The sequence below is a fragment of the Harpia harpyja genome, chromosome 13 (genome assembly GCF_026419915.1).
Source record: "Harpia harpyja isolate bHarHar1 chromosome 13, bHarHar1 primary haplotype, whole genome shotgun sequence".
In the NCBI taxonomy this organism is placed as follows: Eukaryota; Metazoa; Chordata; class Aves; order Accipitriformes; family Accipitridae; genus Harpia; species Harpia harpyja.
The window spans coordinates 18,575,431-18,596,009 of NC_068952.1; the positions used below are offsets into that span (position 1 = coordinate 18,575,431).

The 20,579-nt window shown below is 46.5% G+C and overlaps 1 protein-coding gene across 5 annotated transcripts in view; it reads left to right on the top strand.

Moving 5' to 3' along the window:
• LOC128150014 (uncharacterized) overlaps positions 1 to 20,579 on the top strand; it is a 58,456-nt gene that overhangs the window by 24,151 nt on the left and 13,726 nt on the right. For 2 of the 5 annotated variants that reach the window (XM_052805762.1, XM_052805763.1), the window contains exon 5: positions 753 to 796. The exons of the other annotated variants lie outside the window; for them this stretch is intronic. In XM_052805762.1, coding sequence (XP_052661722.1) covers positions 753 to 776 — 24 coding nt within the window. In that variant the 3' untranslated portion in view covers positions 777 to 796. The remainder of the gene's footprint in view (positions 1 to 752; positions 797 to 20,579) is intronic. 5 annotated transcript variants of the gene reach the window in all.

Sequence of the window (20,579 nt, forward strand, 5' to 3'; positions counted from 1 at the left end):
TGCCAGTCACTTACTATTTAACAAAGGCTGTGCATGTACTAGAAAGACTGTGGCTGCTGCCACCCTGTTAAGCCAGCAGATCTGGCTTTTTTGGCAATGCTGAGAGCACAAGGTCAAGGAGAGCAGGGACATCCTTTGATGGCTCAAGGTGAAGGCATCAGGGGTGCAAGGGTCAGCTGAAGTGTAAGGAAGTCCAGGGTGTCACAAAGACTCCTTGGAGCTGCTGAGCTTGTTCCTGGGAGATGAGACTAATTGGTCTTGGCATGTTGTGTAAACAGATAGAGAGGAAGTAAAGGGTCCATCCTCCTGTGCTGTTCAGTGGGACTGCCTGGAGCTCCTTTGAAATCTTTCAGCAGCTTGAGGTCAGAGTGTAGCATTTGCAGGGAGAGAGATCATAAGAGATCTCTCCTGGAGGACAGCAGCTTTGGGTTGGCACAATGAGCAATCCAAATTGTCCTCATTTATGTGTGGGTAAGTGGCTGGTAAGGAAAGCATCATTTTAAAGTACAAGGCAGAGAGTTTGGGTACATGGGTGTATTTCCAGTTACGCTACGAAGTCACTAAGTAGTTCTGAGCAAGTTGTGAAACCTTTCTGCCATGGTTTGCCTGCATGTATGAGTAGATAATATAAATACCATTGTCTTATGGAGGCTTAATGCATTATTTAAAATGCTTTGAGATGCTAGGATGAAAAAGGCCAGCACAGAAGAGAAAAACACATCCTGTGCTAACATTTGGATTTCTCACTGCAGACACTGCACCCCTTTGGTGGATGAGTAGTATCAGTGCATGATGGGTGAGTGGAACTTCATCTTGGTTTGTGTGGCAGGGTTTTGGTAGCAGGGGAGGGAGCTACAGGGGTGGCTCCTGTGAGAATCTGCTAGAAGCTTTCCTGGCTCCAAGTCAGACCCACTGCTGGCCAAGGCCAACCCAATCAGCGATGGTGGTAGAGCGCCTCTGGGATAACAGATTTAAGAAGGGAAGCCTGCAGCGGAAAGGGGAGTGGAATGTGAGAGAAACACCTATGCAGATACTGAGGTCAGTGAAGAAGGAGGGGGAGGAGGTGCACCAGAGGAGGGGATGCTGCCAGTGCAGCCTGTGGTGAGACGGCAGGCTTGTCCCCCTGCAGCCCATGAAGGTGAGTGGGGGAGCAGATGCCCACCTGCAGCCCGTGGAGGAGCCCATGCCGGAGCAGGTGGATGCCCCCGAAGATGACTGTGACTCCATGGGAAAGCCCATGCTGGAGCAGTCTGTGACTGAAGGACTGCAGCCCATGGGAAGGACCCATGCTGGAGAAGTTCGTGGATAACTGTCTTCTGTGGGAGGGACCCCACACTGGAGCAGAGGAAGAGTGAGGAGTCCTCCCCCTGAGGAGGAAGACAGACAATGAGGCAGAGACAATGTGTGATGAACTGACCGCAACCCCCATTCCCTGTTCCCCTGCGCCACTGGAGGGGAGGAGGTAGAGAAAACCGAGAGTGGAGTTGAGCCCAGGAAGAAGGGAGGGGTGAGGGGAAGGTGTTTTAAGATTTGGTTTTACTTCTCATTATCCTTGTTTTGATTTGATTAGCAGTAAATTAAATTGATTTTGGTTTTTCCCCCAAGTTGAGTCTGTTCATTGCCTGTGACCTAAGTGGTGAGTGCTCCCTTCCTGTCCTTGTCTCAACCCCTGAACTTTTCTTTATATTTTCTCCTCATCCCACGGAGGGGGCAGGGAGGAGTGAGCAAGTGGCCTCCTGGTGCTTTGTTGCTGGCTGGGCTTAAACCACGACAGCTTGACACTGAAAGTGGCCTGGGTACAGTGTGAGCCCTGGTCTGGGCTCAGTTGTGAAATGTCAAGCCCAACAGTCCTTTTGCTGAATATTTGAATACTGGCATTTTGGTTGGACTGGGCCTGGTAGGGTGATCGGCACTGAAAGCTTTCTTTGGGCCAATACTGGTTGCACAGAGGTTGCAGGATGCCACTTGCCACATGTGACCAAAGACCAGTGTGTGACCCCTGGTACACTGGGGTCTGGGCTTTGGGCTGCTAATGGCTCCAGGGTGAGGTTTCCATATCCTTAGCACAGCTGGGCTTTGCCCTTGCCTGTCTCTTCAGGACTTGACAAATAGCTTCCAGATAGAGAATGTGTGAGCTTGCAAGTCCTTTTCACCTCTTGGCCTCCCATTTGAATCTAGGCTTTGTGAGTTCCTGAAAATTGTTATCATCTGTTTGCCTGTCTGAACTTGCCTCTGTGCCGAGGGAGTGCTGGAAAACCCACTGCCGGTGCTGGTGGTAGTTTTATCACTGTCTCTGCCCTGGGCCTTGCTCTCCAGAGTGACTGAGTGGAGTTCAGGGGCCTGTGCTGAGTGTAATGGCTTACACCATTTCCTAAGGGGCCCAGTGCCAGAACTTCTCTCCCAGGTGTGAAAAGTTGGGCCATAGCAGTTCTTTGTCCCTGGGTGCAGTAGAGTGCTGCTTGAAGCAATATAATAAGGAAACTGTTGCAGAAACCGATTGCGCCATTACAGAATGAGAAATCCTGCTTCTGGTAACCTCCTGCAATTTTGCTTTTATTTTTTTTACCCCCAGAAATATTCTACAGCAGCTGTTCCTCCAGTACAGAAACCCCTGTCTATCTCACCCCTGCCAGCATTTGGCACTGAAGCAGCCAGCAAAACAAATGCTATGCCTGGCTGCTGCAAGGTGATCCTAGCATGAGAATGTTTGGGGCTGAAAATGATTGATTAGATTGTCCGGTCTACTTGCCTGCAAGGATGCAGTTCTGTGGCAGGAGGTTCTGGGACTCTAGACATGTACTATGAGTGGGTGATGGGGTGTGGTAGAGGTGTCTCATTCTTTGTGCCTTTGGAGGAGCTGAGGAGATATTTTCTTCTGGTTTGATGTCTGTTATAAAGACTCGGCTCAGTGCCACCCAGCTGATGTCTGCTTTGCTGATTAACGCATTTGTAGTCTGACAGTGATGGAGAAAGGGAGGGTGGGAAGGAAGGGTGCTGTCTGGGAGGTAGAGAAAGACTCAATAGCAAGGGAAGACATGAGGAACCCTACCCTGCCCTGAGGAGGCAATTATGACTCTACTAGGCAGAAGAAATCTCTTTCTCTTTCTCTGTGTCCCCTGAGTGTTCCCTGCATGGCTAATACATGCAAAAACATGCTGTAATGGAAGTGCCTGTGTGCTGCTGGGGCTGGATGAGTCAGAGCATGAGAACTGTAACCCATGTAGAACTTGGCCTAGCTGCTTCCTAGAAAGGGTAATGATTTCCTCCTTCCTGAAGGAGGCAACTGAGTTGACTATGTCTTCACTGATGGTATGGCTCACCTGCTGCCATGGTGCCACCTTGTAAATGCCAAGGGCAAGGCAGGTAGGATAATCTAGTCCTATTCCTAAACTTTCAGCATCAATCACCATGACAGAGGTTAGAGCATTCTTATAGAATGGTTGAGGTTGGAAGGGACCTCTGGAGGTCATCTTGTCTAACCCGTCTGCTCAAGCAGGGTCACCTGGAGCCAGTTGCCCAGGACCATGTCCAGACAGCTTTTGAGTATCTCCAAGGATGGAGGCTCTGCAACCTCCCTGGATAACTTGTGTCAGCGCTCAGTCACTCTCACAGTAAAGGTGTTTCCTGATGTTCAGAGGGAACATCCTCCTGTGTTTCAGTTTGTGCCCATTGCCCTTGGTCCTGGCACTGGGCACCACTGAAGAGCACCAGACTCCGTCCTCCCTTCAGATATTTGTACACAATAAGGTCCCCCCTGAGCCATATCTTCTCCAGGCTGAACACTCCCAGCTCTCTCAGCCTCTCCTCATAGGATAAATGCTCCAGCTCCTTAATCATCTTTGTGGCCCTCTGTTGGACTGTTTCCAGTACCTCCATGTTGCTTTTGTACTGGGGACCCCAGAAGTGGACACAGTACTCCAGGTGTGGCCTCACCAGTGCAGATTAGAGGGGAAGGATCACCTTCCTCAACCAGCTGGCAGCATTCCTCCTAATGCAGCCAATGATACCATTGACCTTCGCAGCAAGGGCTCGTTGCTGGTTTATGTTCAATCTGGTGTCCACCAGGACCCCCAGATCCTTTTCTGCAAAGCTGCTTTCTGGCTGGGTGGCCCCCAGTGTATACTTGTGCTTGGGATTGTTCCTCCCAATGTGCAGGACTTTGTACTTCCCCTTCTTGAACTTCATGTGGTTCCTGTCAGTCCATTTCTTCAGCCTGTCAAGGTCTCTCTGGATGACAGCCACTTCTCCCAGATTTGTGTCATCAGCAAACTTACTGAGGGTACACTCTGCCCCATCATCCAGATCATTAATAGAGATGTTGAGTAGGACTGGATCCAATATTGATCCCTAGGGTACATCACTAATTGCTGGCCTCCAACTAGACTTTGTGCCATTGATCACATCCCTCTGAGCTCAGCTCTTCACCCAGTTTTCAGTTCACCTTGCTGTCTGCTCATCCAGCCCGTACATCAACAGCTTCTCTGTGAGGATGTATGTTCTATGTACATTGTTGAAATAGAGAATTAATTTCTGTGCAAGTCTGCTCCAATTCTGTTCTGCCCCATGACATCTGTTGATACTATGGTCACCTTTCAGGTGTGCTGCTGGCAGACTTTCATTCTAATCATGCATCTGTCCTTGGACCTCTTCCACCATTGTGTCAGCCCTGGCACAGAGAGTGTTGGCTTGTTCATTCCTAGGGCCAAACACTTCTAGTCTTGTCCCTTAATCCTTTCCTTCCTTGTTTGCCTGAGTGCATTTTTGATCTGGTTTTGTAATGCATGCAAAGGGGCAACAGTTCAAGGGGGAGATGGACAAGTCAGCCACTATGAGTGCTTCTGTCTGGAAATATTTATCTATCTCTTCTTACTTGGGTACCTGGCCATGTAACTTTGTGTTCTTTTCCTGGGAGCTTGCATGTTGGTGAATATAGCTATTTGGACTACTATGGAACCTAAGTAGCATCTGGGCTGTCTCCAAGTGTAAGACAGTAGCTAGAACATCTGCTGAAACATCTGAAACCCGGTTCCTTGAGGGGCTGCTTTGAATCATGAGAGTGGGGATTAGGTTGGGTGACTTGCAGTGCACTAGAGAGCTTGGTTGAGGAAAAGGAAGATGAGGGAAGGAAATCAGATGTGGCTGGTTTGGGAGAGTATGTGTTGAAGGCAAGAGAGATCTGTGGGATAGGAAGGGGAAGAAGAGGGTAAGAATGGGTGGAAACAGAGCTAGAGAGAGTCATTTTGTTGTATTAAGATTCCCAAAGGGACAATATAGCACCTGGCACCAGTGGCAGTAAATTACGAGCCTAAGGTTAAAGCCAACAGCTTATCATTTAGATTGGCAGGCTTGCTGGCTACTTTCCCAACCCTGCTGTCTTTCTTTTTTCTTTAAGCTCTAAAGCCTGGTAAGAAGGTATTAGACTAAAGCTGATTCTTTGGCTGCAGACCAGAGAGAGGAGATCAAATGGGCATATGGGCACCACTGGCATGTGTCCCTGGGTTGTGACTTAAGGAGAAGTCCTGAGTAATGCTGGTGATACTGTGTGAGGCTTGACCTCTTGGTGTGACTGTGAGGGGTAGGTAGGCCTGGAGGGAGCAAATTGGGGGGGGGGGAGTTTTCCCACCTGAAAGTGGCTGCCAGAATCTCTGCACATGAATAGACAAGGTTGGGGTCTTGACCTCTAGCATTTTCCTCTGAAAGGACTACAGAAAATATTTCCTACTGAGCCAGTAGAAGGAAAAACCCAGTCTCCCATATCTACTGGCAGTGGTTTATGGTGGGCTGCCAAGAGGCCACAAAAAACATCACTCAGCAAAACCTAGAGATCTTAACTGCAGCAACAACACAACTGGTTAAAATGTGATTTGAGGTGGAGTGAATGGCAGTCAAAGAGTGGGTGCTGGGTTGGATACCTAAGGGTGGCGATCCTGCAGCATATTCCTGTTCTGTCTCTTGTGTGTTGGCTGTTGCAGGTCCTTTTTGAAGAAGGTTTTCCAAAGGATGTTTTGTTTCTTGTTTTGACACAGTACAGTGCAGAAGGATAATGCTGGCACATTCTCTTTCCTACTCTCTGAATTCAGCCCAAGTAGCCTCAAGGGCCTGGCAGATTAAGAAGTTTTGCTGCAACCTGTTTATACTTTCCAGCAAGACCAGTTAATAGATGTTGCTTGGCAGTGAAGGTCAGGACCTTCTCTACAGTGCTGTTCTCTGGAATAAGGCTGAATTGTCCTTACCTCCCCTAGCCTTGGTGTCTGGAGTAGAAGGGCTGCCTGGGTTGGGTCCCAGTGTGGCTGTTGAGTTGGCCAGATACCTCTCCCTTCCCACTCTTCCCTCAGCGTGTGGCTCATTGTGATACAAATATCTCATTGTTGCCTGGGGAGAAAAGGAGTTTGCAGGCAGCTTCACCATATACTGTCACTGCCCATGTTGTATTTGGTCTGCAGATGAATGGATCTCTCTGAAAAGGAGAAAGCCTTACAGTTTACTTTTTCAAAGGATCAGTGAGGTGAGCTTGAGGAGACTGGAAAGGGTAAATGGCTATTTAGAACCAAGCTGGTTATTCCTCATGTAGTCCAGAGAGCATCTGAGGGTGGTGGCAGTTTTCTGCTTGCTTTTCTGACTTTATTATATAGATTAAGAAACTGAAAGGAGCAGAAGAGATAGGTTAGGCTTTTTCTTTTGTTCCTAACCTACCACCACCACTAAGCGTTGAATTCCCAGCTTAAGCACTTACACAAGTGACCAGCATCTTAGAAGTCAGCACCCACAAGGCTGCTACTGCTTAAAAATCAGGTGGTAAGAGACTTGTTCAAAGCACTGCACAGAAGTGATGGTAGCAAGGAATGGAAAGCAAAAGCTTGGTTTTTCCCTTTGCTTTCCACAGGCACTGCTTAGCCCCATATCTCTGAAGTAAGACCTTGGAGAGCATGGCTTGGCACTGGTGTTTGAGGTGACACGGGTGTGCTTTGTACCCTGCAGTCTCCCCATGGGTCACTGCCTGTGAGTGAGAAGGAAGGAGGGAGGTGGTAGTGTAGGTTTGGAAACAGCAGAAACAGGGTGGTCATGTGATTGTGCAGATTAACTATTGATGCTGGGTGTTTGTGCTCCAGTTTTGCCACTGCAGACTGAAAGCAAGCAGCTTGTCCCAGAGCATGTCTGAGACTTGAAAATGCAGCAACCATTACTGTTCAATAGGCAGAAGCTGGCTGAGCTTTTAAGGCCAAGCCTGTGACTAGAGTAAACACTCTAGGAAATACTGGTTTTGAGGCAAGCTTTGCCATGGTAGAATAGCCAGCCCGGCTGTCAACAACACAGCTGTCCTTGGTGTGGGCTCTGATTTTCTGCTTTAGCTCTGAATAACCTCTTCATGTTGGCTCACATGAGAACCGCACTGCTGGGCTCTGCTCGCACTTTCTTTCAGCCTGTTGATGTCAATGGGAGTTTTGGGCATTGGTCCACAGCTCATCTCACAGGAGGAGGCGCTCAATAGAGACATCTACTTCTCATGTAGATGGAGACTGAGTTAAACCAGAGCAAATTCACTTCTAAAACTCCCTGCCCATCTCCAGAGCTGTGCTGCCAGATACACACTTCTTGTTGACTTGCAATTGGTTTTAAGAAAATGATGACCAGTAAGTCAGAGATGAACCCTCCCTCTCCAAGCCAAAAACATAGTTACTTTTTTTTTTTCTAAATTCAAGGTTTCAAAAGCATAGGTGTCCTGGGAGCCACAGGTAAATTAAGAACAGCACAAATTAAGGTACTTAGGAGAAACCCTATTAAGTTTGCTGGTTTTCCTCATTGAAAATAATCTTTTCAATCTCCTGTTGGACTTTCCTTGCTTACGCAAAGCAATTTCCATAGGAATGAACTGGCAAAACTGAGGATCCTCTAGAGTGTTAGGAACTTAATGTAAATGAGAAGTCTGTGATAATGTCTATGTGAGGGTAAACTATATTTTTAATTCTAAAAATGTGCTTGTGTTAAAATCCTGGCATATCCTTGCAACCTGTAATTTCACCTACTTGCGTTTCATTATGGAAAAAATAGGTTGGGCAGTTATACAAAGGATGAAACCCTGAATTGCTTCGCAAGTTACTTTGCAGTCTTATTGTAAGCATGTTCACTTTTGACAGCATAGATAAGTCTTTTGCCTACCTGTGGAGACTTTAGGAACTCCCTATCTTGCATATCACTTCAGAGGCTCATCAGACACTCCTGTAGGCTCTGGCGCGACGGTATGTAGGCATAATACGATTAAGAAACAAGGAACAGTTTAACAAATCATTTTGCAAATTGCAAAGGTAGTGGATCTGTGCAGTTCCTAGTATAGGTAGAAATATCCTTAAAATGGAGCCAGTCAGATGTCTCGTTTTCTTACTGTTGTAAACATGTTACTTGTTAGATTACAGGTGATGTGGTTTACAGCTGGGGAAACTGCCATAGGTCAGGGAATGCCCCATGTTTGTTCAGGAAAGTCTGTTACTGCTATTGTTTGCTGTCTGTGCAGGAAAGAGACAAGCCTCATACAAGAGCGTGGTGTACCAGGCTAGATAAGGCTGTATATTGAGCATACTTTAATGTAAGTCTTGAAACCTAAGCTGTAGTGCTTTGTTCAGAGCTCTGATTGAAATAGCACAGTGAGCTTATGGTGTGTGTATTTTCGTTGTAGTTCTGAATTTGGTGTACTATCAAATCAAGCTCTTAATGTGTTTTCAACTTAATATAATTTTGTCATCCTCTGAATAACATGGCCAGCTCTGTTAGTTTCTAAGTGGTGTTAGAGGAATGAGTGTAATTATGAGCAGTAGAAGTAGTGCTCTTGGAAAATGTTTTTTGAGCAGAGAGACTTGTAGTGCGACATCTCTTTACTATTCTTGTATCTTTTCTTTCATCATACACCTAATGTTCTTTTCCAGTCTGACTGCTACCAGCAGTGTGAAAGGCATTTTTGATGTGCTAATTCTTCCTGTATGCGTTTTGCAGACTCTTTTACTATGGGCAGTTATGCTAAACAGCCTATGGAAAGACCCTAGAGATGAGTGAAATGGTAAACCTCAAGAAGCTGAAAAAATCAGATTGGTATCTCATGATGTGGCTCCTGGTAGGGTTAGAAGTAGAAAGCAGCAGTAACTACTGCTGCAACTGTGAGACTTGCCTATGTTGCTTGGTCCACTGTGTAAAACTCTGTACTGTGTTGAGGCATTGGTTCATTTGCTTTCCAGATGCAAGCATCCAAATCACTCAAACACCCTCAAAACTATTCATACAAATGTAGTATAAATTTTTGCTTTTATTACCAACTTTCTCTGCACAGAGGTTCTTAATGAAGTTGGCCTTGAGATGTTCAGGTCTGCTTTTGTATTCTGCTCTTTCTTCTTTTAATGATATGATCTGAACTTTTGCTCTTCTCCAGTGCAGTAGGTGAATGAGCCCTCTTGGTCCTTGGACATGACTGTTTCATAAGCATGAGATGGGCCAAGATCCTGAACTGAAGAAAGGAAACACCAAAATGATTTGCGTCTTAAAATTTGTGTGTTACAAGCAGTGGCACGTGTTATACAGGCTCTGATGTGGATCTTACAGGGTATTGAGTTGAAGGTTTATTTCCAAGTATTTGGAAAGTGGATCTTGATGCAGACAGTGGAGTGGTGTACATGAGGTCAGCAGTTCTCCAACTAGTTCTTCTTGCACAGCTTTGGGCACAGCTCTAAGGGTTGCTGTGTTCTGCTAACACCTGTTTGGAAGGGTAGTGGCCTGCTTCTGGCTCTGAGCTGGCATATCACTGCTCTCGCATAGGGGAGGTTCAAAAAGTTGGCAGGAGTAATGTGTATCCTGTGCTGGCACCTGTGGACAAGTGGAGATGCTGAAGCTCAGCACATTAAAGTGTCCAGGGGAAAGCACTGTTTGCTGCATTGGTTGTATTGCTTTTCGCATTGGGGAGGCTTCTCTGGACCAGCTTCTGTACCATCCTGAGCGATGTGCAGCCATGAGGGTGTGGACAAAGGGGATGTAACAGGGTATCAGAATCCACGAGTGCTAGTCACCAGTGCTGAAGGGAACCATGTACTTACTTAAGAGGAAGGGCAAAGCACCAGATGGGGGATACTGGCTCCTCTGAATTCCTTGCAAGCTGTTCACATGGGTAGAGGCCTAGGCTGGCCCTTTCAAAGTTGGTAGGTCAAACCCCATCACAAGCTCTGAGCTTCAACCTGCAAACACCACCCCAGGCCCCATGTGCTGTGTAGCATTGTGCTGCGAGGCAAGTGTGGGCAGGCATGGCTGCATGCGAGTGTGGGAGAACATTCTCTGAGCACAGTGGTTAGTTATGTGCTGTATAAATGGATTAGCTCCCTGGATTAAGAGGCCTTTATCCTAAGAGCTAGCCATTTCAGCATGTTCCCTTGTCACTAACCTGTATGTGAGGTTCAGTAGGGCAGGGGAGCAGGGGGACAAGTAAGTGGTAGGGTGGGACACGTGGGAACAGTTGGTTACATCATCATTTCTCTCTGTGGTTATTAATGTTCTACTATTCTGACTTCACGGATGTCTGTTTGAAGACAAAAAATGGTCTTTCTGGTTTGTTAATCATCTTCTGGCCTGTAATTTCTAATATAGTACTTGTTTATTTAAGATTATTTTCATGTGCTCATGCAAACAAATGGGATCTCACAAATAGGCATAGTCATGTGAAAGGAGAAGATGGTGAAATATGCTGCTGGGCTGTGCAGACATGACATGTACGGGTGTGTGTCTTGGGAGGAGAAGGAGCGGGACTCTGTGCCTTGTGTTCAGACTCTGTGGAGCCTGAGCAAGCCCCATGGCTTGGGTCGTTTCCTTGTTTGTTTGAGACAGGCTTGTTTTGGCTTCCCAGAGCTGTTTATGCAGTCAGCCTGCATTTATTTGGCTTTTTCAAAGTTTCTCCACTGTCCACAAATCCAAGTTCTGGTCTGAAGGTGTGACCTTGTGTTTGCTGCTTAAAGTTGCCTTTGCCTTTGTGTTCCCACCAGCTGAACCCAAGGCAAGGGTTCCCACAGGGTAATGTCCTTTGCATTCAGCTGGAGGGAGGGTGGGAGGTGATTAAGAGTCACCTTTGGAGGTTTCTATTGTAAAGAACAGTCCATGGCTGCCTTCCATGCCACTGAAAATCCTTTCCTCATTTAGTGCAATGAGTATACCCCATGGTGCCCTATTTTTGAGGAGCTCCACTAAGACCAACCCTCTGGCTAAGAATCTGCTGAGAAGGTGCATATTCCAGATTCTCCCCAGACAAACCCATTGATCTCCATGGCATGTGTTCTGTGATGGATTAGATAGATACACTGTGGGTTTTATACCTCCTGAAAAGTCCCTTGTGCTAACTATACCCTTTAGGGCAGGTTTTGGGGCTGACAAACAGGCATTCAGGGCCAAGAATTTATACTTTTAAACATAAATACTTGATATCAACATCTAAAACATTCAGGTTGGCTCAAATACTTGAAGAAATTGGCTTTAAAATCTAGACTTGAAACAATTTTGAGCCTTTTCTTTTTTTTCTTTTGCTTTCCATGCATACAGCTATCCTTTCCTCTGCCGTGGCGAACCTGTGTGATCATGCAATCTCTTCTGGAAATCTGGTGTCCCGGATGACTAGGCTGTTCACTTTCTGGCTGGTATGCACGAGGCCCTGTGACTTGCACAGAGCCTTCAGGGTGTCTTGCAGTTTTTTCAGTTAGCTCAGGATGTTGTAAAGGTAATCTGGCACATGCTCTGGTAGTCCCTGTGTCCTTTGGGTTTTGAGCAGCCATCTGTGGATTCTTTTCCTCTTTGTGTCCCTGTAATGTCCCAGCTGACAAGAATCTGTACCTTTCACTGACTTTTTTTTTTTTCTTCTTTCCCAGGGTGTACAGCTGTGTGACTTTCAGAGCCCTCTGTGTCTCCCTGCTTAGAGGAAACTGTTTACTCTATTGCCTGACTTGTGCTAATGTCTTAACCCCTTCTTGGTGTGCTTGGGGACACTGTTTAAACAGCAAATGGTGAAAGAGTCTGGGGCTGCTTGTTTCAAGCCCCCAGCACTGCCATCTCCCATGTGCTGCAGCAGCAGCACTGAGAGGAAAGGGATAAAGCCACAGAAGGCAGTGTGCCTTCTGCCTTCGCTCTGCCTATGGGAAAAGTCTGTGGGGAGGGAGGGCTTTGAAGTCATGTCCGAGCCAAGGCTTCAGTTAACAGGTGCAAGCTGGGACTGCAGAAGTGAGACAAACTATAGAGACATCAGATGATATGTTAGACTAGACTGGACATTCCCTATGGACAGCTTTGGAGCCAAGGCCAGGAATGAAGGGAGGAAACAGTCACGTTGGCAACCCTGAATTAAAAGCCTTGTAAGCTTTTTCTCAGGAGCTGCTACCATGCCTGCCAGCTGTGAAACTAGACTCCCCTGTCCCTTTGCACTCCTCCTCCCTTCCCAGGCTCTAGTGAGCAGGAGGGGCAAGCCCAGCATTTGAACTTTGGTAACTGTGGCAACTTTGGCATGTGCAGATGAGTGATCGGGAATTAATGAATCCTGCCCCTTCTTTATATTTTTGTTACTCCACAGGTGCTGGAGTTTTCAGTCAGGTCTGTTTCCTACACAAATGGAGCTTTGCATTTTTTCCAGGTCTCAAAGAAAACTCAGTGAGGGATTTGGGATTGGCGAGCAGTGAATAGATGAACCATCTGATATACCCTGCAGATCAGCAGACTCAGACTCTGCCAGACCAGCAGGGGAAGTGGCTGCTGAGCCAGAGATGCTCGATACAGAGTGTTCACTTCCTCCATCCCCAAACTTAAATCAAAGGGCTAGCGGTAAAAGTGCCAGGACAAATCTGGCCCATTTTATCGGTGCCTAGGGGGACAGGGCTTCTGTACAGATCCAGAGCATATCTGCAGACTGTATGCCACAAAGGTGACAGAGGAGCTGCAGAAAACAAGAGTCATCTACAGACATGCAGAGAGTCTGTTTACTTAGACCGTAACTGTGTAAGTAGGTAGCTGTGTTTGCATTAGCTGTGGCTCTAGTGTGATATTCAGGGAGAACTTCAAAAAGCAGCCTGTAACTTGAATAATTTTATCTGCTTTCTGGGCCTTGGGAGTGGTGGGAATTTGGGTGCTCTGCCAGGTGGCAGACCTTGCTGGCCAGGCTTCGGCTCACACTCTTCTGTAGCAGGCATCAGCCAGGCCCAGCAGCCTGGTGCCACTCTGGTGATCACCTGTGTGTCCTTCTGGATTGAGGTATGACTGGCTTGTGCTTGTTTAGAGAGCAATCCACTTGTGGGATTGACTTGCTCTTCTGCCAATTAAGACTCACCTGTGGTTCAGGGCCATTTTGTATTTCCTGTAGGCTCTCACCCATTTCTCTTCAGCAGTGACAGCTGAGCCCCTCCCAGGAGTGCACAAAATGAGGTGGCTAATGACATCATGTTGGAGGGGATTTTGGTGACCACAGAAGTTATTTTATTGTGGTTTTCATGGCCCACCATTTGCTGAGTGTGTGATCCTGGGCAAGTCCCTGCAGTACAGTTTTTTGTAAGGCCTTGTCTGGGTTTTTTTGGTGTTTTTTTTTTTTTATTTGAATTTGTTTTCAGTGATCACTCAGTAATCAGTATTTCCTCTGCTGCCCTGTCCAGAGGTGCTAAGTGGTCAGTGTTTGCAGTAAGTGAAGGCTGTGGATTTGTGGCACTTGCTGGCAGAGGTGCTGCCTGGAAAACCGGAGCTCCCCTGTTTTGATAGAGATGGGTGTGCTTTGTGACAGTGTTGAGAGACCAAATATGTTGATGTTTTGCAGGGTCTTCAGACAGATTGAGGATAAGTGTGGCAAAAAAAAGCATTAATGACTAATTCAACTGAATATGAAATAGAAATAAATTTCTAAAGAGCTCAGATGCTTTTCAGGATATTCCACAGTATCACCACAACTTACAGTCTTCAGATGCTGGGGTTTGTAGGAGGGGAAACCGTTGGCCAAACTACTTGAATTAGCCTGTATTTTAAAGCGCTGGGAGGCTGTTTAACTTCTGGTGGAGCAGTCTGCAGACTGTGACAGATGATAATTGTAATTTAAGGCTGTGGCTGAAATGCAGCCCTCCTAGTGCTGTGCTGCTGCAGGGGCTGGCCAAGGAGCTTGCATCCACATCTGGCACATGGATGTGCTGGCTAGTGGCCTTGCACCCCTGGGCCCAGAGGTCCCAGACAGTGGGTGCTTGCCTGGCATAGGGCATCCCTGGCAATGCAAATGCAGAGTACCCTCAGGTGACAGCTAGGAAGGACTAGTCCCTTGTTTTTCTGCTGATTAAAGTCACATGTGCCTGAGGGCCTGAGACTGGCTGGGGGGTAAGGTCAGCTGGAGTTGCTTCAGCTTTACTGCAGTAAGGAGGAGCCTGTGATCTACTCTTTTTCCTTACAGTTTTTGTACAGCAGAGCTAAGAGGTGATGCCCATCCCCTAGCAGCACTGCTCAGTGCCAAGGAATTTAAAACTCCAGTCCAAAATCAACTGACAGCTTTAAAAGAATTTTTGCTTGTTATCCTCCTAAACCGATGGGGAGGGCAGACCCAGCTTTGCCTCTTGCAGAGTACCCATCACCACGTTGGCAAAAGGACAGGAGCCACGGCCCGGCTCCCTTGCGCCCTGGGAGATGTCTGCAAAAGCAGAGGGCACTGGGCTGCTGTGGTTTAGCCTGGAGGTGCCTGAAGCTGTCGGGTCAGGGAGGCACCAAAAGCTTCAGCCTTGCTGCTGAGCTTTGGCTGGGGCCTTGTAGGGTTTCATACCTGGCTTGTGGGAGTGCTGCCTTTGGGGTAGCCAGTCCCCTTCCTTTAATTCTGCCTGTGCTGTAAAAAGGGCCCTGCTGAAATCTCCTGCTTTGTTGGTAGTGTGAGGCTGCTGCTGGTTTCCCTGCATGTGTGTCTCCCTGCTCTCTGGTGGCTAGCAGCTGTGGGCCTCCTGCCCCAGCGGCCCCCCAGCCCGTCTGCCCTGTACCACGCGGTGGGATGGAGGTGGGACTCGGTCAGGCAGAAGCCTGCAGCCGCATCGTGCTGTACAATAGCCACTTTGTGCAGCGCCCTGACCTTATCTGCCCACTGTGCTGCAGCTGCGCCCCTGCCCTGTGCCTTAACCCTCTGCATGCTCTCCCTGCCTGAGTAGTGGTAAGGCAGTGGACAGGCTTTGCTCAGCAGCTGGCTGGTGCGGAAGGCTGTTCCTCCTGGCCCAAACCCAGCTCGGGGGTCTGGTAGGGAAGGAGGTCAGGCAAGCTCCTTGCTCTCAAATGCCTTGCTAGGAGAGAAATGCCATGGGGCCGTGCTCATCTGGCCAGCTCATCGCATGCACTGGGAATGGCACTGGGCTGGAGCTCACACATCAGCATTGCCTCTGCACCGGCATCTGCTTCACCTCCCTGTTACAAGGAGCATCTTGTTGAGGCCCTTCAGCCCTCGGCTTATTGGGCCATCTTGCTGCTTCACTGCCTTGCTGTCATTTTTTTCTCTTTATGGACATTGCATCATTGGGCATGGTTTCTCCCTTTGCATTAGCCTTCTGCTATGACTTAGAGTGCAGTTTCTCCGCACACTGTAATGTTTCTTCTTTCAGTTCTTTTTCTGAACAAACAAAGCAATATCGTCAGTCTGCTTCTGTATTTATTTTCTATGATAGACATTCAAGCTTGGTCTGCCTTGTTGTTCCAGGAAGACTCTGGACAACTGGGAAACTGGCTGGTAGGGTTAACAGCATAGAAGTAAAACAAGAGTTATGGAGCTGAGGAGACTTTTTCTTAAAACTTGGTCTGCTTAACACTTTGTATCTTGTCAAGAGCTTTAAGATGTCAACAAGTGACAGACATGTCCATACCTTCAGTCAAAGTGCACCAGCCCTTCTGCGGAGGGTCCTCAGCAAAACTGATGAAAGGCAGACTTCTGGCCTGCTTGATATTCTTCTGAAAGTCTGGTCTTTGAGGCAAGTTACAGTACAGCTACTGAATACAGACTTAATCTTTTTCATTAAACAAGTGAAAATACCTTCAAAATTCTTAAGTTGTAACAGGCTGATTGTATATCAGTAGGTAGCATTTGATGAAGTGTTCTGATTTATTGTATATTAAATGATGAGTTAAGTTGAACTGAGAGTTCCTGTGCTCTCTTGCATGAAATAGACTAAACTGGTTTGAAAAAAATGGTAGTAGTTAAACTGCATCCAACTCTAGACAAGCCCTTAGGTTTAAAACTACAACCAGATAATAAAATTAATAATAATTAAAAAAACCCCCACCAGTAGACAAAAGAGCTGTTGCTTTGTCCTATGGAGGTAGTGAAAATGAAACCATTCTAAAAATAGAAACATGCATATAAAAAGCAGATGTAAGATGAAAGGTGTTTATTAATATACAAGCTGATATTTTGCATTGTACACTGATTTGAGAGATTGTTTGAACTCTTATGTATTTGAAAATTAAGCTGTGATGCCTGCCTTTAAATTGTTCATTGCCAGGGTTTTAAATATTTGTTTTTGAACTGCAGTAGTGTGACATAAATTCATCCTTCTTGAGGATTTCACTATTCCTAGAATGACCTTGCATTTAAGAATACCTATATTTTGTGTGTTAATGTATATTACAATCATCTGGATGATGCAGTTTTTATACAGTAGTTCCAGATACAGTAGTTTGTGCGCATAAGCAAATACATGCGTGTACCACTTACCGCCTGGGTTAGTTCAAAACTGCTCAAATCAGTGTTAGAGGACTTGGAGCACTACTGCTTAATCAGAGATGTCTCCTGAAGCAAGGCTGGACTAGAGAGCTGTGCTCTGAGAGAAGCAGGGTTGGTGGTTCATCTCTGCTCTTAATGTGGTATTTTGATGTGGCAGTGATGTGCAGCAAAGCCATGTGCCAGTTCAGGGGTTCATTACCGCATGTCATTCAGTAAATATGTAACCCTCTAAAGGATCATTTCCAGTCCCTGCAACTTTCTTTTGAATCTGGGTCTAGGACAGGGAGGGTCACTGGGTTATGAGTGGGGAGTATTTGTATAACAGGAGGTGAGATTGGTGGGAGGGTTCTTAGGCTGAACTGATTCTGCTGTTTTCTGGGAGTTTAACCCTAAAATGTTCCAATTCAGCCTTATTTTTAGAGTGAGGCATAACTCTTGTGCCCTCAAAAAGACCTTTCACATTTCCTTATTCATGTTATTTCCTCCTTTTAAGTAGAAGCTACAGCAGATCATAAAATACTTTCCTTCATGCAAATAATAGTGCTCCCAAGCTGTATGTTTCAGGTCTGATGCCAGCAGTTCTGTCAGGAGACCAACGGGAGGGACTTTTTAATTGAAATAAGGAGGCTGGGCACAGACACTGCCTCTTTTTCTTCCATTTCCTTTTCTGCAGGTGGAAGAAAGAGTCTCAGAAAGCAAACCCTATGGTTTATTCTCAGCTCTGCTGCTAACATTCTCCATAACCTTTGGCAAATCTCTGCTCTTCTCCTTGTCATAGCTCCCAAAAAATAACTCGAGGAAATAAAACTGCACTTCCGGATTGGCCTAGTAGTTAGGAATAATCCCGGGGTTAGTAAACTGAATGTGTCACCTTTCTTATAGGCCATTCCCCTGGCTTTAGCCTACTGCAAGTCATGTAGCCAAATAAATGTTATTTCAGCTCTGCCTTGTATCTATGTGAATAGGAGTTAATGAGTTGCTGCAACTCGTGGCTGGCTTGTGATGTGGAGGTCTCCAGAGGGAGGATGAGGAGAGGCTGCTGTGGAAAGTCCCCTTCTGTTGCTAGGCAACACTGCGTTTTAGCTTCCACATCCAAAAGTTTGCACTCAGGCTTGGCAAGGAAAGGGAAAATCAAGGGATGGAAAACCATACAAAGATGCTTGACTTTTTGTAAGGCATGGCTTAACTGTGCTGGGTGCAGAGAGTGTGTGGCTGCAAGTGGGGTGGAAGCAATTTGATTAAATAGAGTAACATTTGATAACTTGCCTTCTATTTATTCATTCTCAGCTGCAGGATCATGTGGCTGGCTTGCTCTGTCTCTCTCCCTCTGTTTTGTCTCTTATGATGACCTTGGACCCTTGCAGTAAGCTGGAAGAGTGCAGCACAAGCAGTCTTGCACCACTTCCAGTCTAAGTGGAAGTAGGAAAACCCAGCAGTTCCAGAGGGCTTCCCCTGGTGAGGTTTATGCTCCAGTTTTACAACCTGTGGATGAGGGGGTGTCATGTTTTCATTTTACTACGAAGTCCATCAAGAGGCACACCAGAGGCACTATTGACTAACAAAGGGCATCCTGCTCTTGCTGTACAATGCAACCTCTTTGAACTGTAGCTATAGTGGAAATAGTGGCAAGATCCTTACATGATTAAAGCTCATCACAACAGCATCGCTAAAAGAGCACCTCTGGTTTTCTGCCAGAAGCGTAGGACTTGGGATACAGCTGAGCACTTTAATTCCTCTTGGTAGAGTCTGGCTGGTTGTCCATCCACCCACAGGCTAGTTCAAACTTTTCGGTCAGTCTTGGTTGTCATCCTGTAATGCTGTTTCTGTTGTTCCTCCCTATGCGTTTTAATAGAAGGCCAGGATGAGTAAATTTAAGGTCTTGCTGCCTCTACTAATTTGTAGTTGGAAAATAATGTCTTTTGTTGCACCCTGATGGGGTCATTGGGGGATATGGGGGTGGGACCTCACTAGGTGTTGGACCCCACTGGACTGTACTGGAAGGTGTTGTACTTACTCCCTGGCTGACAGTTGTGTGTAAAGATACTTTTCCCCTTTCAGCAGAGGATCCTGTGGTTCTACTGAGGCACTGTGGAATTTGGTGTCACAGCCTTACTCCATCCTTGAAGGTTCAGCCAAGTATCACCCTAAAGCTCAGCTTTACAGCAGCCTGGAGAAGCTGAGAGTCTCACCCAAAGTCATGCAGCTCATAGTCAAATGGGATGCAGCAGGGGATGTCCTGCTGTAACAGTGCTCTTCCCCTAAAGGATGGGGCTCAAAATCTGGAGTCCTGATTCTCACTTTCACTACTTGACCCTATGTTGTCTTGCACTTTTTATCCCACCAGTGGGCTTGTGGCTTGAGCTTACCCTTCCTCATCCCCACCAGCCAACATTTCACAGCAGTCTAGAAGAAAAGCTTATGGAGAGACCAAAACTTTGCAAGACCTTACAACTCCTCACTTTGCTCTTCCCTGCACCCCTGGGGTTTGTCAGCCCCACCAAGTTCTCCCTCCTCCTCCTCAGTCTTTTCCACTGTGTGGTTGTGGGGGGTCTTAAGAAAGGCAGTAACCTCACAGTAAATACCAGCCTTACAATAACTGCCTTGCAGCCTCACTGGGATTGGAGCCCTGTGTTGTTTTATAGGAATTCCTGGAGAATTACTTGTTTAGTAGGATAGTGCAGGCTCGGGTTAGTTCAGTTCAGCAGTTCCCTTTGTTTCCTTCTACCTGGTTTGTGCAAAGACCTGTTGGGTCCTTTTAGGTGAGAAACCTTGATGCTGTGCTGACCCAGCAGCCTGTGCTGCTAGGTCAGATGTGGGGGCAAAGGCATCAGGCATGGCTACTGTTGAGCCCTTTGATTAATAACAAAGCATTAGGATTCACCTGCTAAAGGATTAAGAGAAAAAGAGAAAAAGCTCAAAATCCTTGCAGCACCTCCCTTCTCCCCCATGCATGCTCGGACAGTGCATTGCAGTTTCCTCAGGCCCCAAACTACCCATGTAAAAGTTTCAAGACTTGCTGCAGTGTCTGTCTCTTTTCCAGGTGTGTAAGTGGGCTGTGAGTGTGCTGAGGGCTGGTTTTTTTAGATCCAAGAGGCTGATGAGCATAGAAATAGTGGGTGGGTCTCCAACTCCCTTTCTAAGTTTGGGGCAGCTGTGTGGATTGGGACTGCAAAGATGTGCTCATGGGTTGTAGAATGACAAAAGTCGTGGAGGAGTGGGACTTCCCTCCCCACCACCCAGCAGTACTTTCTACTGGAAGAATAATATATACTTTCACCTGAGCACTGTCTTCAGTTTGAGGGTTTTTTTCTTCTGAGTTTTTTGGGGGGTTGTTTGTGTATTGGGGGGGGGAAGCTTTTTGAGTTTCCAAGGCTCCCTTTACTGTGTTGCTTTTATCTTGTGTTCTACTGGAAAAAGCAGGAAGACTACAAACAAAAGGAGAGAGTAAGTAGAAAGGTCTCACTATTTACCATCCATATTGGTGAAATGCTGGGATGTCGTTCCACAGGTCGTCTGTGTTAAGAACTTAATCTGAAAAACACTTCAGTTGCTTTGTTAAAGCGTGTGTGTGTGTGAGTGTTTCCCCACACTTCACATAGCTTTCCAACTGGAAAGGGGTAGAAAACAGTCAGGAACTAGGAAAATCTATTATTTCTTTCAAAAGCTGATGGACAAGTTTCTTCCTGACATGCCTCCATCGCCAAGTTTTTCACTATGAAAAAATGTAGTTGAAGTATTTTTTACAGAAAAACTGTTCTCTCTTGAAGCCTTGTTCTTCCACTTTGAGTTGTTTTTTGGGAATTTTTTGAAGGAAAAGAATGATTTTATTCATTTGCTGACTTTCAAAGCACTGCCTTAGAAC